Below are 16,734 nucleotides of genomic sequence, written 5' to 3'. Positions count from 1 at the left end.
CCTCACATCAATATGGAGAATGGAATTGGGGGTGAGTAGCAAAGTCCTTGGAAGACAGATGCAACTTTGAAAACAGAAGCGATGAGGGTTGGACCTATGGCTAGGGTGATGGGAGTGGATGAAATAAGGCAGTGGTGATAGCATCAATGTGAATGGCTGTAGGGGCACAGGAGGGGTCAATTTGGGCAACTCAGTAAGTGGTGATGCTGGTAACAAAGACAGGGAGAAAGGCTTTACTCCAGTTTCAGCTCCTCACACCCAACCTATCCTTTTCCACCCAGCCCAAGGGCCTTTTTCTTTAAAAACCTTCTTCCATCCTTGTCTCCTTAGAGACCACTTCCTTCCCAGAGAGGCTGTTCTGGGATTCAGCTGTGGGCAGTTTGCTCCCTAAGCATGAGGTTATTATTTCACCTGTTAGGTCTGTTTCCTGCATGAGATTGTAGGACTGTTTTCAGGCCCACATCTCATGCTTCTGTGCTACTCACTTGAGTCACTATTGCAGTGTCAGGCATTTATGAGGTCCAACAGGCAGTGGGGACTTGTGCTGTGCTTACAAACGAACTCTTAAATGTAAAGTACATACCAAGTGGAGCTGCTCTGGTTAGTGCATGGGGAGAAGGCTCATAATCCAGGACCCTTGGCCTTGTTCTGTTCTCAGCAGCAGCCCCCAAGAACCTCCACTGTATCTAGGACCTCATGGGACAGAATTGGAAAACTTCTGGTTATGTGGACTGATCATGGGTTTTGGAATCAGATAGATCCGGGTTCAAATCCCTGCTCTATCACTAACTTAGGTGTGATAGAGCACACAAATGATGAAGACAAATGACAAGTGGCTCTAAGCCTCACTTTCCCCTCTGTAAACCAAAGATACTATTTTGTTTGTAGGGTTATTGTGAGGATGAAGTAAGATAATGCATGTAAACAATCTCTGGCACTTATTAAGTGCTCACTAGATTGTAATTGTCATTGATAACAATAAGAAGACACTTGTTAACTAATTACGTGTTTGATCCTTATTGAATTGGCACATGTTCAGTCTAAATAAACTTCTTCATCCTCAGGTTAAGAAAAGCTAGGGTTGGGGTGAAGTCATGGTGAGCTTGGGATTATGAGAAGAATCAATCTTGTCTTATATTCCATCCACTCCATCAAACCAGAATTGCCTGCCTTTTCATGAGAGTCTATCAATATTTAATGTATGGGTGTCAGTTGCTGTAAACTGACCATACCCTAGCAACAACTTGAATTAATTATATGCAGGACGAGAGAAAATAAAATGCCTTTTTCTCAGAGGCCCAAGTTTCACTGGCTACACGGAAGGCTGGAAACCACAGGGTGAACTTTCTGCTGATGGAGGACCCTGAGAAGAAGCTGAATCAGAAGAGTGATGGCAAACCCCGGAAAGTACGATTTAAAATCTCCTCCTCCTACAGCGGTCGAGTACTGAAGCAGGTCTTTGAGGATGGGCAGGAATTAGAGTCACCAAAGGAGGAATACCCTCACAGTTTTCTCCAAGAGTCCCTTGAACCGATGGATGGTGTTTATGGGTCTGGGGAAGCCCCCAGGCCCCAGCTGTACTCCCCTAAGCTGACTGCTCAGAGGATCAGTGTGTTTAGAGAGGGTAATGCCTACACTTTGGCGGGCGGCCAGCCTCTGTTCAACGATTACAAGGCGAATGACCATAAGGTTGGTATTGTACATGACATATAGGCTTTAAGGGTAGGCTTCCTAAAATGTGTTTAGAGAAACACCTAAATGGTTCAGATTTGTGTCTTGCTCACTCTCCGGTACCAACCAGAGCTATCGACGCACCAAATGGGAAGCTGTTATTAGACGAATATTTCTGGGGTAAAAATAACATGCTTGCTGACTACTAATTGGAAAGTGCAATGAGCATATATAGTATTCAAATTCCATCCAAGGTAATACATTGTAATTGGATCTTTGCGTTTTCCCGGAATGTAAATTAAATAAAGGTGCAGTGGTTTTCAGGTTGTCAGACTGCGGTTTCAGACAATTACGCAGTCATTTTGTTTCCTGAAAGAGCGAAGTATTTGAAAGTGCTCATTTTACTCCAGCCAATTATGCAGCTTGCAGTTTATCCACGTCTTGTTTTTTACCCCTGTTGCCTTCCTCCTACTGCCTGCATTGTCTATTTATTTTGCTTTTCCATTCCTCATTAGCATTAACTTTGGGTAGTTGGAGTCCTGGGAAGAGATGGTGAAATGCAAATCAGCCAGAGGAGATGTTATGTGGGGAAGAAGTTTGAGCTAATGGTTTGATTGAAATGTGTTTAATTTATGAATTTCAATTACTTCTCAGTATCATGGATAATCAAAAGCCCATACATGGTTTTCTTTTAAGCTAGAACCTGGAAAATATTCACTGATATTCAAAAATTCATAGGAGATGTGTATATGCTGTTAGTGGGACCATAAATGCCTTTTAAAAAAAGATTAAATACGATTATATAATGTATCCGTGTTATTAATGAATAGTACAGCAGGATGTGTTCTCATCTTTAAAGTGTGAAAGCCAGATAATTACTCTTGAATTATTTTTATTGTTAGTTTCCTAAGGGAACAGATAATACATCTATTGCAGACAAATGTATTTTTGGCTTTACTGGCCTTGGTAAAAGTATAATTATGGGCATGTTCACAATTACCAAAGATAACACTAGGTTTCTTTTTGATATTAAAGGGGGCCGAACTTAATGACCTCTTATCTTAATGGGGTGTATGTATTACAAAGTGTTATCACATGCTATCTCTATCTGTATCTATCACGTTGGGTCTTTACCATAACCCTGGGGAGAAAGGCAACATATGGTTATTCCCATTTTGCAGATGAGAAAAATTGAGTGCCAAGTTGTTAAGGGATCCATTTGATACTACGGGGTCATTGGATACAGAGTCAGAATAAGAATCCAGATCTTCTTATTCCCCAAATGTTTTGCTTTAGGGCATGTTCCTTTTTTAGAGAACAATATGATTACATAATAATAATAATAGCTACCATTTGTTGAGTGCTTATTATGTCCTAGGTACTAAGCTAGTCTTGTACTTATACTATTTCTTTTTAACTATGTCTTATTTCTAAGTTTAGAATTTACGAAGTCACAGTTCATGTAAACCTTTTACAAGATCCAGTAGATAAATTTTGGGTTGCTTGATCTTCATAAGTTATGTGCAAAATTTAGCATTTATGTAAGTGTATAATTTTTTTTTTCTTTTTTAGACACAGGGTCTTTCTCTGTCACCCAGGTTGTAGTGCAGTGGTATGATCATAAGGCACTGCAATCTCAAACTCCTGGGCTCAAGGGATCCTCCTGCCTCAGCCTCTCTGGTAGCTAGGACTATAGAATTTATAAATCTAGATAAATGAGTCTTCATGGCAGCATAGATCAGTTGATTAGAACACAGTACTCTATGTTTTAGAGGCCATGTTGAAGGTTCGATTCCTGCTTGGCCTCATTATCTCGGGTTTCTTTGTTTCCTGATCAAGTGCCTCATACCAATCATAGCCAGCTTCTGAGAGTGAAAGTGACCAGGATTGATTCATGCAGCTCCACCCACTGGAACCACTTGTCAATGTGGTATTTATGAAAAAGAAGGAAATGAGAGCTAATGTCATGACTTTTTAATAACAAATCCAATTGTAAAACACCTCCTAGTAAACACTGGCTATGAGACCACATTGGGTAGCAATTAAGTGCAATAATTCAAAGCAAGGGCTCTGAACTTAGATATATGTACACCATTGTTCATAGGAGCATTATTTTCAATTGTCTAAAGGTGGAAAGAACCCAAGTGTCCATAGACTGATGAATGGATAAACAAGATGTGGTATGTACACACAACACAATATTATTCAGCCTTGAAAAGGAAGGACATTGTACACATGCACAATGTGGATGACTCTTGAGGACATTATACTAAAGGAAATAAGCCAGTCACAAAAACACAAATACTATATGATTGAACTTATCTGAGGTACCTAGAGTAGTCAAAATCGTAGAGACAGCAAGTAGAATGGTGGTTGGCAGGGGCTGGGCATAGACTAGAAGAAGGGTTACTGTTTAATGGATACAGAGTTTCAATTTGGGAAGAAGAAAACAGTTCTGGAGACGAATGGTGGTGATGGCTGCACAGTAATGTGAATGCACTTAATGCCACTGAGCTGTACACTTAGAAAGGTTAAGATGGTAAATTCTATGATATGTACAGGTTACCATGATAATAATATATACATATATTTTTTAAAAAGGGCTTTGATGCCAGTCAAACCTGAGCTTGATGTTCAGTCCTACCCATTTACTGTGTAAGCTTGAACAAACTAGTTCACCCTGTTGACCTTCAGCATCATTGTGATACGAGGGATATCAAAGGACTTGATTAAGAGAGTTGTGATGATTTTAAAAGATAACACATAAGAAGCTCTTAGCATTGTGCCTGGCACATTTTATGTTCTTAGCAAATGTTACCCACCATTGTAATAACGAGCAGGTTCTTATCAAAGAAATGTTGAGTCTTAAATTTTATGAGATGGGTAGAGAAAAAGGTTATAAATAATCAAAATATTTTAAGCAATTAAAACGGGCTGAAGTTTATAAGGTTCAAAGAAAATGGAAGGAAAAAGGAAGGGAGGTAACATTTACTGAACACCTACTTTATACATATTGCATAATTTCATCTCCACAACATTTCTTGGAGAGTTTTGCAGATTGGAAAAACGGAAGTTCATAAGGGTTAACTAACTTGGAAATCTCACATAGTTGTCAAATGACATTTTAATACAGTCTGAACTCAGGTCTGTCTATCTTCAAAGCCCACTGAATTTCTAGTACCCAATAAGCATTTCTGCATTTAAAAACAGAGCAGTGGGTAGGTTTAATAGTGCCTGATCAATAATCTCTAGGCATGTTGCCACAGACACCAGAGTATTTACAAGTGCTCAATCACATAGGTTGCCATTCTGCACGCTAGGAAAGGAAATGAAAAATTCTTGGCTCTGTCCTGGCCCTCTATCATGCAGGAGTGGGTTTTCCTCATTGACATTTGATGTAACCATATAATGTGAACTTTCATTACACCCAGAGAGTTTTCTTAGACACAAGGAAGAATTTGCCTATCAGGGTAACTAAAACTTAAACACATCTTAAAAGTGATTTGAGACCCTCCATCTTTGGGGTACATTAAAAGATAAACTTGCTCACGCCTGTACTCTCAGCACTTTGGGAGGCCAAGGTGGGTGGATCATGAGGTCAGGAGTTCGAGATCAGCCTGGCCCCAACATGGCAAAACCCCATCTCTACTAAAAATACAAAAAATTAGCCAGGCATGGTGGTGCATGCCTATAATCCCAGCTACTTGGGAGGCTGAGACAGGAGAATTGCTTGAACCTGGGAGGCAGAGGTTGCAGTGAGCTGAGATTGCACCACTGCACTCCAACCTGGACAACAGAGCGAGACTTCATCTCAAAAATAACAACAATAAAAATAAAACAAAACAAAAACTTGCTGTCTTGGGTGTATCCGACATTGAGCAGCTCAGAAACAGGGGTTTGGAGTAGGTGATCTCAGATTAGCATATTGAGAGTTTTATCTTGAAAAAAGTCAGCTCTAGAGATGAAAAGCTTCCTAGTAACTGAACCTTGTTGGCTATTACTGGAAGTAGAAATGGAACCTTCCAAAAGTACCACCATCCTTATCTTCTGATATTCAGAAACCGATAGTACAGAGTGTGAAATAAGAATCCAGCCTGCATAAAACAATAGGAAATGGAAGCTGCTACACGATCCCTTGAAGAAAGGAAGAGAAAATAGGGCCAGATAGGAAGCTTGTAGCTTAATAAATAATTATTGAAAACTCCATTGGTGTTTCATGAAAGAGAGCCTGAATATCGAAGTCTCGCTTAAGCCAGGTTTTGGCTGAATATACAAGGGCTATAAATACAAGACTGCTTAACTGCAGCATTTAAATAGATTTGGTTTATATAGTTCTGTAAGCAGGGCAGAATATTTCATGCTGAGGTATTTAGTTGTGTAGTATGATTGTGCATGCACTCCCGAAGAATAGTTTTAAATAATAACAATGGCAACAATTCTCACAATCTGCGTAGTATCTCCAGCTTTTGCAAATACTGCTTTATATATTTTTCATGGCACCTTCCACCCCGAGAAGTTGATATAATTAGCTTCAAGAATGAAAGTAAAAATATTTAACCACAGGAACATTGCTCAATCAGCAGAGAAGCCAATAGAGTGTTGGGGAAGGGTACTGAGACTTGGGTTCCTAAGCCTGAACTCTTATATTACTAGGTTTGGGGATATTAGAGGCACCTTGAAGGGAGACTGGGGTAATTGGATGGCACTCAGGAGTCTCAGGACAGCACATGTTCACCATCCAGTATGGAAGCAGTTCTGTATTTTAATCACTAGCTTGTCTGTGGCAATGCCTACCAGCTGGACATCAGCCCCTTTGCAAATGAGCAAACTGAAGTTGAGCGGTTACATGACTTTCCTGTATCTCACAATCACACTATACAACTAAATACTTCAGCATGAAATATTCTGCCCTGCTTACAGAACTGTATAAACTAACTCTATTTAGATGCTGCAGTCAGGCAGTCTTGTATTTAAAGTAATTTCTAAACAGTTACCCTCCAGTCCTCTCTACTGCATTGTGGTATTGCCCAGGTTTATTCCTGAGCAAATCATTAAGTAACACCATGCAAGAGAACAAAAGCTATTAATAATGATGCTTTAGAAGTCTATTTATTGGCATAGATGATTTTCATATTATATAGCTAATGAAAAAATAGGTTATGACAGAGTATATGTTATGATCCTATTTTTTCAGTGGGAAATACTTTTGAATAGTGTGATATAGCTGGTAAAAATATGGGCTTTAGGGTGACAGACGGGTTCCAGTTCTAGTCACAGTGCCCTAGTAACTCTGTCACCTTAATGAGGCATTTAACCCCACTGAGGCTCAGTCTTCTCAACTTAAAATGTGGAAACCATAGCATCTGCCTCATAGGGATGTTTGGGGAGAAACTGAGGCAATGTTGGTAAAATGCTTAGCATGATGCCTGACACACAAAGAGTGCTCAATAGGTGGCATCTACTAATATTATTATTTATGCTGATAAAAAATTGGAGAGATATTTATATAAAACAAAAAGGTGTCCCTCTGTATTAAACACTCATTGTACCCAGCCCTGCATTAGCTGTTGGGGTATGCATTACGAATAGAAGCTCTAGCCCCTGCCCTCCAGACTCTCATACTCTGAGTAGTTCAGCTCTGATTGGTCACCATCAACGGGAATAAGGAAGCTGGCTTTCATGACTTTTAGAGAGAGCAAACAGACCAGGGAATGAACTGTGACTTTGGGGTCTGATGGGATCACCAGTGCTGGGTGGTAGAAGTTCCTCCTTTGCTGTTTCCTAGTATGTTGGACAGGTTCTGCAGCTCTCTACTTGGTGATTGGTAGTAAAGTTTCCACACTCATTCTCCATTCCTCTAGCCCCTACCTATCATAGATTTTGGAAAGATAATCATCTACACTAATAACCTGAAAATCATTCGAACCCCAATGGACAAGAGAGACTTTGTGAGGAAAATTCTCCAGAAGGAAGAGGAGGCTGAGGAAGAGTCTCTGATGAGCAAAGAAGAAAGCTATGGAGGCAGAGGACAGCACGAGAGGCCTTTGGTGGAGGCGGAGAGTACATTCCCCCATAACCGGTATACAAAGGTGCGTTGGGGAGCTTGACTATCCTACTCGGAACTGGCCCTACAGCAACGGTCTCCAAGCTGGCTTGACTGTGCACTGCTTAAGTAAAACCTTTTGAATATGAATACTTAAGATATCTAAATTTGAAGATATGAGGAATTTTAACATTTGTTATATTTTAATGGTACACTGTTAGCAATAGCAGTTATAAGTCCATATTTCAAATACTTTAAATTTTTAATTTTTTGGCTGACTTCTTTTTAGATCTGATTAAATATTTATTGTTTTCACTGTGCAGTGTGGCTTATGAACGGCTGGTTCTAGAGGTGGAAAAAAAAAATCAGCCCTATCTTTTCTTATGGGTTCACTTGTTCTTCTATTATTGCTGTTATCCTTGATCCATAGTCTTCTTGAAGACATCATGTAAAGTCATGATTACATTTGGCAGATTGGTTTAGCTAAAACTAAGGAATATCATTTGTAAATCCACTAGACCAGGCATAAGTAAACTGCAATGTGTTACAATGTGCTGAAAGTGAACAAATGAGTTGGACGCTACTGTCAGCAACATTTGAATACCACTCTTACTCCAGGGTCCCTTGGGTACCATGCTTGTCTAGTGACTGCCTGACCTAATATGGCTGTCGGTGTCCACAAGTTTATTAAAAGTTAGTATAAAAATTCTTTTAAAAAGATAATAAAGCTTAATATCTTGCCTAATTTTAGATAAAAAGTAAATATAAATAGTTCCAATGTTTTCCTCTCATATACCTTAGAAGAGTGCACACACCACCTTGGCAACCATTGCTCAGATATGCTCAGACAAGGGGCAGAAGGGCTGTTATTGAATAATTCACGGTGTAAGGTTGGGGGTGGAGGAAGCAATTTTGATGAATTTATGCCAAAAGAGTAAAAGCTTGGGTAGCTGGAGAAATGTTTTCTGTCTCTTAGATTCCATCTCTTGGGACTTGATATTTTCTGTGAGATTCACTTTAACTTCCTGGGATTGCTATAGAAAAATGGGTCAGGGGCTTTCTGGAACTTGAGTGATTTCTCCACTCTGGGAGGGTTCAGATGATAAGAAGGTCATGACTGGGCTTTGAGTGATGGCCTTAGACAAGAGGCACCAAAGGCTCCTTCTTGTCTGATTTCTTCCATATCACAAATCTATCTACCTCTACACAATTTCTCTAAAATCTACTTTTTTCTTTCTTCCTTTCTACCTCTTCTTCCCTTCTCCTAGACACAAGCAGCCAGGACTCTACCAAAAGGTTCTGAAAGTTCTGCTCACATCCATTCACATCTCTTTCCAACCGGCCCTCACACTCTAAAAGATATTTTTAAATGTAATCTGGTTAGGTCACCCTGTATTAGTCCACTTTCACACTGCTATAAAGATACCACCTGAGACTGAGTAATTTATAAACAAAGGAGGTTTAATTGACTCATAGCTCCAAATGGCTGGGGAGGCCTCAGGAAACTTATAATCGGTGGAAGGTGAAGGGGAAGCAAGGTACGTCTTACATGGCAGTAGGAGAGAGAAAGAGAGAGAGGGAGCGTGAGGAAGTGCCATGATTTAAAACCACCAGCTCTGGTGAGAACTCACTTGTCATCACGAGAACAGCATGAGGGAAACTGCCCCCATGATCCAATCACATTCCACCAGGTCCCCCACTGGACACATGGAGATTACAATTCAAGACGAGATTTGGATGGGGACACAGAGCCAAACCGTGTGCATCACCCCCTCTAAGCTTTCAGCGTCTTTTCATTGCTTGGGATAAAACCCCAAACTCGTTACTTGTCCTAGGAAGCTCTATGTAGCCTGGCCTCTGCTGGCCCCTCCAGCAGCATCTCTCACACATCTCTTCTCATGTTCTTGCCCCAGACACACTGCCCATCTCCCCATCTCCATCCCTTATGTATTATTTTCTCTTTCCTACTAGAGGCAAATCCCCTCTGCCTGGAATGTCCCCAGACTCCCCACCATCTTGCCTTCAGCTTCTGATATCTCAGAGGAGACATCACTCCCTCAGAGGGATCTTCCCTGGCTTCCATGAGGAAAAATTCCTCTAGAATTGACCTGTCAGGGCACCTTACACCCCTCCTGACAGTTGCAATCTTACTTTAATTTGTGTGATTATTTGGTTGGTGTTTGCTCTTCCCAATTAGGTCTCCGTGAAGGCAGGCAGGCCTGGCCATGTTTATGTTGGGTGCAACATTGTAGTTCCAGTATCAGAAAAATAGAGCCTGGCATATAACAGGTAATCAGTGAATATTAGTTAAATGTTTATGGAAAGAATACTGGAATTTGAGACCAAAGTGCCAGCTGGTAAGAAGTCTTTGGCCATTACCTTCCCTCATCTTCTATGCAGAACTATTACGAACCTAGCCTGTGCCAGGTGTGGTGGCTCATGCCTGTAATCCCAGACAGAGGAGGGAGGATCCCTTGAGCCCAGGAGTTCAAGACTAGCCTGAGCAACATAATGAGATCTGTCTTTACAAAAAATTAAGGGGGGGGGAAAAAAGAACCTAACCTGGCAGCAGGCAGGTGACTGAACATGGTGATCCAAAGCTATATAATTCTTTAATTCTATTACCTATCATACTATATTGTAAGTTGCAGGAGCATATATTTTCAGAAGACAGCCGGAAATGATAAAAAGCAGGTCATATTGCAGGCCTGAGTGAAAAAAAGCAAGAGTAAGCCTGATATGATGATTACCTTTAAATTGAATTTGGAGAGATCTGTGTTTTTTAGCTGTAATGCTGTAAACTAGGACAGAGGTGTGCAACAGAAGTTTCCTGTGAAAGGTTATACTTCACTTGTCTGTCCTATAAACTCTGTTTTAAATTGTTATTTGTTTGCCCAATCCCTCATGCAGCAAATGCTCAGACAAGTTTTATTCTAAAAGAGAAGGTCAAAGAACATCAAGGAGCCCCTTCTGACCAAGAGCCCCTTTGTTCTGTTAGATGGAATGGGGCAGCAGTGAGAATCTGATGAAAGAGCAGGTCAAGGCTGAAAGCTGGGCCAGGATTGAGCCTCTATATTAACTATCAAAGAAGAGGAGAGGAATAATTGAATTGAGCCACAGCAAAAGGTGGAAAGGGAAAAATTTGGCTTTGTGCTCAGTGGATTTGAGGCCATGAATTGTCTGGGCTTCTTTATGCTTTATATGATCTCACTTTGAGATAATAGTAATAATCATCTCATCATAAGCATAATCATAATCATAATAGCTGCCATTTATTGAGGGCTCACAGTAGCCAGGCACCATGACCAATGCTCCATGAAATAGTTCATTTAACTCTTACAAGAACCCTGTGAGGTAGATATTATTAATAGTCACATTCTGCAGCTAGGGAAACTGAGGCTCAGAGAGGTTAAGTAACTTGCCAGAGGTCACTAGAGCCAGTAGTCAAATATAGGTCGATCTGTTGATCAGTCTCATGACCATAACCACCCTATTATGCAGTCTCGATTGGTGTTGGTTACCATCTTCAGTGCTACACAAGGCTTGGAGTCTGCAATAAAAGATCAGGCCCCTCTTCTTGGTCAGAGAACTAGTAAGAGGTGGATTGGTGGGTCTGTTGGGTTCTAGAAACTAAGCTATGCTGTGCAACTATGTTCTATATCCCACTAAATATTTTCTGAGAATAATTTGAAAGATACAGAGAAAGAAAGAAAGAGGCTTATATTATACAAATCTTGTATAGAGTGGTGCTCCTTAAATACTTGCTGAATTAGCTGAATCATTAAATAGAGGGTAAGTGGTTGAAGAGAGTGGTAACCCAGAATAAGAATGGAAACTCCAGCGAAACTTCAAATAATGTAGTGCACTCTAGAACTATATGACATTAGCTATAATTTGATGGAAGACTTGTTCTTATTCTCTATAGCAGCCTTACTAGATCATTTCATTAATCTTTCAATATCTGATCTAGCATTTTATGCAAATGAATTTTTGAATCACATGTATAGCATTATGGCAGGATTTTACGGTACTTTCTCTGGCAGTGTGGACTTATATTATTAAAATCTCACTGCTATGAAGTACAAAACATAAAACCTAATGGATTTGTCAGGAAATGAATTGTGGCAATTAGCTTTAAGAATATTTTGGCAAATATCTTTATTTTAAATACTTTAAGAGAAGAAAACAAATTATCTATTGTTAATATTAATTAACATATGGCAGCAATCAATAAAATATTAACAGAAGGGTACATACACATTATTTGAGTTTTTGTCAGTTGGGTAATAACTTCTATTCCTTAAATCTAGAATACATAAAATTTAGTACCTTCTTAGGGACTTTGCAGCATGATGGAGCTATTTTCAAAAATTATGCCTTCCTTTTCAGAGATTATTTTTATTCTTAGGTTATAAAAGAAAGCTATATGAGTTGGGTAGAGCTACCCAGTGGACTCCTGTTGTCTTGTTGGTCCCTAGAATTTAAGAACAGGAAGTGTTCTCTGGACATCATTGTTCATTTGTTTATTCATTTGGCACAGCGTGCCAGGCACTGCACTAGATGTTTGGGAAGAGACAATGAAATGGTACAAGTCCAGAGAGCTCCCTGTCTAATCAACAGAAACTTTCATTGGAGTATGGGATACCTGTCATGCCAGGGGTAGTGCAAGTGGCCATGGGGGTGGCAGGACTCCTGGTCTAGAGGTGTGGGTGGGCAAGGCTTCCTGGAGGAAGAGCTGCTAAGCTGACTTCTGGGGACAAGCAGGAGTTGGCTGGGTTGGGAGTGGGGAAAGGTCCATGGAGACCAAGTGCAGAGAGGCCCATGAACAAGATCCTGATGAAAGAAAGGACAAAAAGTTTAAATCAGCCTAAGGAACTGGGTTTTATCCTAAGGTTTTATCTGGAGGGCAGGTGTTCATTAAAAAGCTTTCCTGAGTGCTTTCTAAGTGGCAATCACTACTGCAGGCAACTTAATGAGCTTGGCATCAGTGAGGAGAACATATCCCAAGGCCAGAGGCATGGGTCCACACTGAGTTCATGCCAGAGTCAGTGGGCAGTTGGGCTAGGATTGTGGTTGTGGGATGAAGAAAGCAGGATGGATTTGAGATTTTCAGAAGCTGAAATGGACAAGACTCAGTACTGGATTCACCAGGTTTCAATCTAGTATCTTCCCTTATTTCTGGGAAGGTTCATAGTCTATAAGGAATACCAAGATCACCAATTTCCTTAAGATATCTGAGGGGAGAGCAAGACAATAGCCAAAGAATATTTTCTGGAGAGTGGGAGTCAAGAATTGGAGATTTGTTAGCGAGGCTTAGAGGTGAACTAACTTTTATGGTGAACCTATGATTTGATAGATAATATTGCATTACATATATTCTCTCATTTAATGTTCCAGCTACTTAGAAGGGTAAGCATTATTATTCACATACTATAAGTAAAGGAACAGATTGGGAGAGGCTAAGGGAACTTTTTAAGTTGCACAGCTGCTGACAGATAATAGCCTCACTCCTACTCTATTAACTCCAAAGTACAGAGCTCTTAGTCACTGGGCCTTAGCTCTCAAAGAGAATAAAGATGTAAGTACTGCAAGCATTCAGAGTTAAGCTTTGAAGGATTGTAACATTTATTGATTCACCGATTTTTCCACTCAGTCTCTCAGTCACACAAAACAGTCTTTCTTGAGCACTTACTATGGACAACTACAATGAGGAGCTGTGTACATAGGCATTAGGAGCGTCAATTCTGGTGCTCTAATCCCTGGGATGAAAACCCACCTCTTCCTCTTTCAAGTTGTGTGTGTGACCATTGGCAAACAACTTCTCAGTATCGCATTTTCCCATCTGCAACACAAGGATGATAATACTTACACTATCTCACTGGGATTTTGTGAGGATTAGACGGATGATATATAGGAAGCTCTTAGAATTGCACCTGGCACCTGTCAGGCATGCGACAAGGGTTCACTCATAGTATTTGGCAATGAGGAAAATAAAGTCCTTTCCCTTTATGGAGCTTACAGAAGAAAAGGCCAGAGATAGTGACAAGGGCAATGAAGATCATGAAGTCTTGGAATGCAAAGTGTGGTGGCAGGAGATGCTGTCTTAGAGATGTCCACCAGGGAAATCCTCTCTGATAAAATTGCTGTGACTATTTTGGGTCCCAGCCAACTCTCTCACTGACATTCGCGGGAAGCATTTCCCTCTATTCTGCCCCAGCCTTTGCAGAAGCCTAGTGCTGTTTTGACCTGCATGTGAACCATGGACTTGAACTGCTGCTCTAACTAAACCCTAACCTGTCTCTTGCAGGAAGGGGATCTTCCCGAGGACAGCTGTTTTCACTGCCGAGGGTCGGGCAGTGCCACCTGCTCTCTGTGCCACGGCAGCAAGTTCTCGATGCTGGCCAACAGATTTAAGGAGTCCTATCGGGCCCTGAGGTGCCCTGCCTGCAATGAGAATGGCCTACAGCCTTGCCATATTTGCAATCAATAGCCTGTGGCTTTTGCATGTCCACTGTTATCTTACCCTCCCTAAAGTTATTTCTAATAAACTATCCCCTTCTCCTCCTCCTGCCTCTCCCAGCAAGGAGGCCACAGTGGCTGCAGTCACTCCCACTGCTGGCAAAACTCAATTATCTGATGACATTTTGTGAGGTTGGTAACATCTCTGTGTGAGTCTAAGTGGCAGGGGCATTTTTGAATTAGAGTTTGCTTTGAAACTGGTTCTAAAATTATCCTTCCAGGATGGTGTGAGTGTATCTCACTTGACTTAGCTCAGTTTTCTCCTTGCTTCAGTGAAGAAATATATGTACACTTCAAGCATCGGGTTGGGGGTTATTTTGCAAAATTATGCAGTGAGAAAGGAATAAAAAAGGCAGGTTTCTGATGAACTGAATTCTTACTGCTTATAATGCATCTCAAATGATTATTGGTCAAATTGAATTTCTGATTAAGCAGAAGAGGAAGGGGACAGCCAATGCTGAACGCACTAGCAGGCCACGGCAAGCACAACAGGATGCTCATTCTGGAGACAGGCCAAGGAGACTTCCCTTTCAAGGACCTAAACCTCTCCCGTGTGGTGTGCTTGGATATTTATGCAGACAGTGAACAATACTGTTTCTTGTCAAGATGAGATAAGACATTTTCATGTGCCTCTAACTACTGAGGTTATAAGCCAAGTCAAAGCTATTTATGATAAATTTGGTGCTCAAATATGTGTGTATGACATAACTTCTTCCAGCCCCTGAATTACTACCAAATAAATAAATCCATTTTAAGTCTAAAATCTAGCCATGGTCTCTTCATAAAGGATTGCAGATATTTTATAGATTACCTACTGGAAATCTCTAAAATAAAAAATTAACCAAGGCTGATTTTTAGTAGTAATGTTTTTACTATCCATGAATATGCATAGTAAGGATGATTCTTTCCTCTTGAGGTTGGTTGTAAAATTAGAACATACTTTTGTTAATGAACTTTTGTAGCTCTAACACTCACTCCCCAAGCCCCTTAAGAATAACACTGCAAAATTGATCTCTTGAGGCCTGCTGCGTTCTGTGGTAATAATTTTGATTTTACAACTTAATAATTTCTCAAGATTTGTTTGTTATTCTCTAATATTCAGCTTTTAACATAATTTAACAATGGAATGCTTCTCAGGCAATATAAATACTTCTAATAAAAAAGATTAAAATATTTTCGAAGCCATGATAGTTTTGCCTGTCCTTTCATATTTAGGACTTACCATGTTGCTCACCAGCTTTCTTCACTTCTGTGCTTAACTATTATACCTCCTGCCTCTGTTTATGTTTTCTCACAGCTGTTGGCTCTTCTGCCTTTTCAGTATAGAGGACGGAGGGATGTAGAGAGACCTTTAAGTGTATTTTGCCTCTTTTTCTTTTTTTTTGGAGACAGAGTCCACTCTGTTGCTCAGGCTGGAGTGCAGTGGCGCAATCTCGGCTCATTGCAACCTCCGCCTCCTGGGTTCAAGCGATTCCCCTGCCTCAGCCTCCTGAGTAGCTGGGATCACAGGCACATGCCACCACTCCCAGCTATTGTTTTGTAGTTTTATTAGAGAGACAGGGTTTTGTCATGTTGACCAGACTGGTCTTGAACTCCCAACCTCAGGTGATCCACCCACCTCAGCCTCCCAAAGTGCTGTGATTACAGGCGTGAGCTCCCAAGCCTGGCCCTATTCTACTTTTTGACTGGAACATTCCATCACAAATATTGTTTGAGCCTCAGTGCATGCAGAACAGTATTTCAAAGTACTTGCGTGTTACTCAGAGAGGCATCATCCCTTTGGTATCTCATGGAACTTACAGTTTTAGAGCAGGAGATAGATACATAAACGGATAATTACAATGCACTGTGACAAGTGCTGGGATAGGATAATTATGGGGAGCATTTGGAGCAGGCAGAAGGGGCATCTAATTTAAGCCTTAGTGGGGTTATGGTGGTTGCCCAGAGGAAGAGGTGTGAGCAACTTCAGCTTCTGTAAAGAGCCTTTAATGTTTTTTATCATATAATAAATAACCTACTGATGAGCACATTTATTGTGTTCATTCCACAAGTATTCATTTATTATTGTGGTAGGAATACTTAATATGAGATCTACCCTGTTAATGAATTTTTAAGTGTACAGTATGTTATTGTTGACTAGCCACAAGTATTTATGGAGCACTGAGGATGTATCAGAAGACAAAACAAACTAAATGCTCCTGCGAGCTTACATTTTGGTGAAGGAATATAGACAACTAACTATATGGATTTATGGGAATAATATATATGTTTATGCAATAAATATAGCCTAGAGAACAAAATATATACATTTATATATAATAAGCTATGTATATATAACACATACTTTACATATATATACACATATACGTAATGTATAGTTGTGTTAAAAAGGCTTTATCCCTTTTCTGATGAAAAAACAAAACACTAAGGGGGAATGGAGGATTAGAAGAGGTTGCAATTTTTGGCAGGGCATGGTGGCTTATGCCTGTAATCCCAACACT

At 40.3% G+C, this 16,734-nt stretch overlaps 1 protein-coding gene across 1 annotated transcript; it reads left to right on the top strand.

Annotated features, from left to right (window-relative positions):
- Positions 1-1,307: 1,307 nt before the first annotated feature.
- GRXCR2 (glutaredoxin and cysteine rich domain containing 2) lies at positions 1,308-15,406 on the top strand. Its single transcript, XM_012450609.2, has 3 exons — positions 1,308-1,689; positions 7,533-7,760; positions 14,022-15,406. The coding sequence occupies exons 1-3, from the start codon at positions 1,354-1,356 to the stop codon at positions 14,202-14,204; spliced, it is 747 nt and encodes a 248-aa protein (XP_012306032.1). The 5' UTR covers positions 1,308-1,353; the 3' UTR covers positions 14,205-15,406.
- Positions 15,407-16,734: the final 1,328 nt, after the last annotated feature.

The sequence above is a fragment of the Aotus nancymaae genome, unplaced genomic scaffold (genome assembly GCF_030222135.1).
Source record: "Aotus nancymaae isolate 86718 unplaced genomic scaffold, 86718_ANA_hifiasm-v0.15.2.pri h1tg000064l_1, whole genome shotgun sequence".
Lineage (NCBI taxonomy): Eukaryota > Metazoa > Chordata > Mammalia > Primates > Aotidae > Aotus > Aotus nancymaae.
The sequence above is the reverse complement of the archived record's forward strand: the minus strand, read 5'-3'. Positions and strand labels throughout refer to the sequence as shown.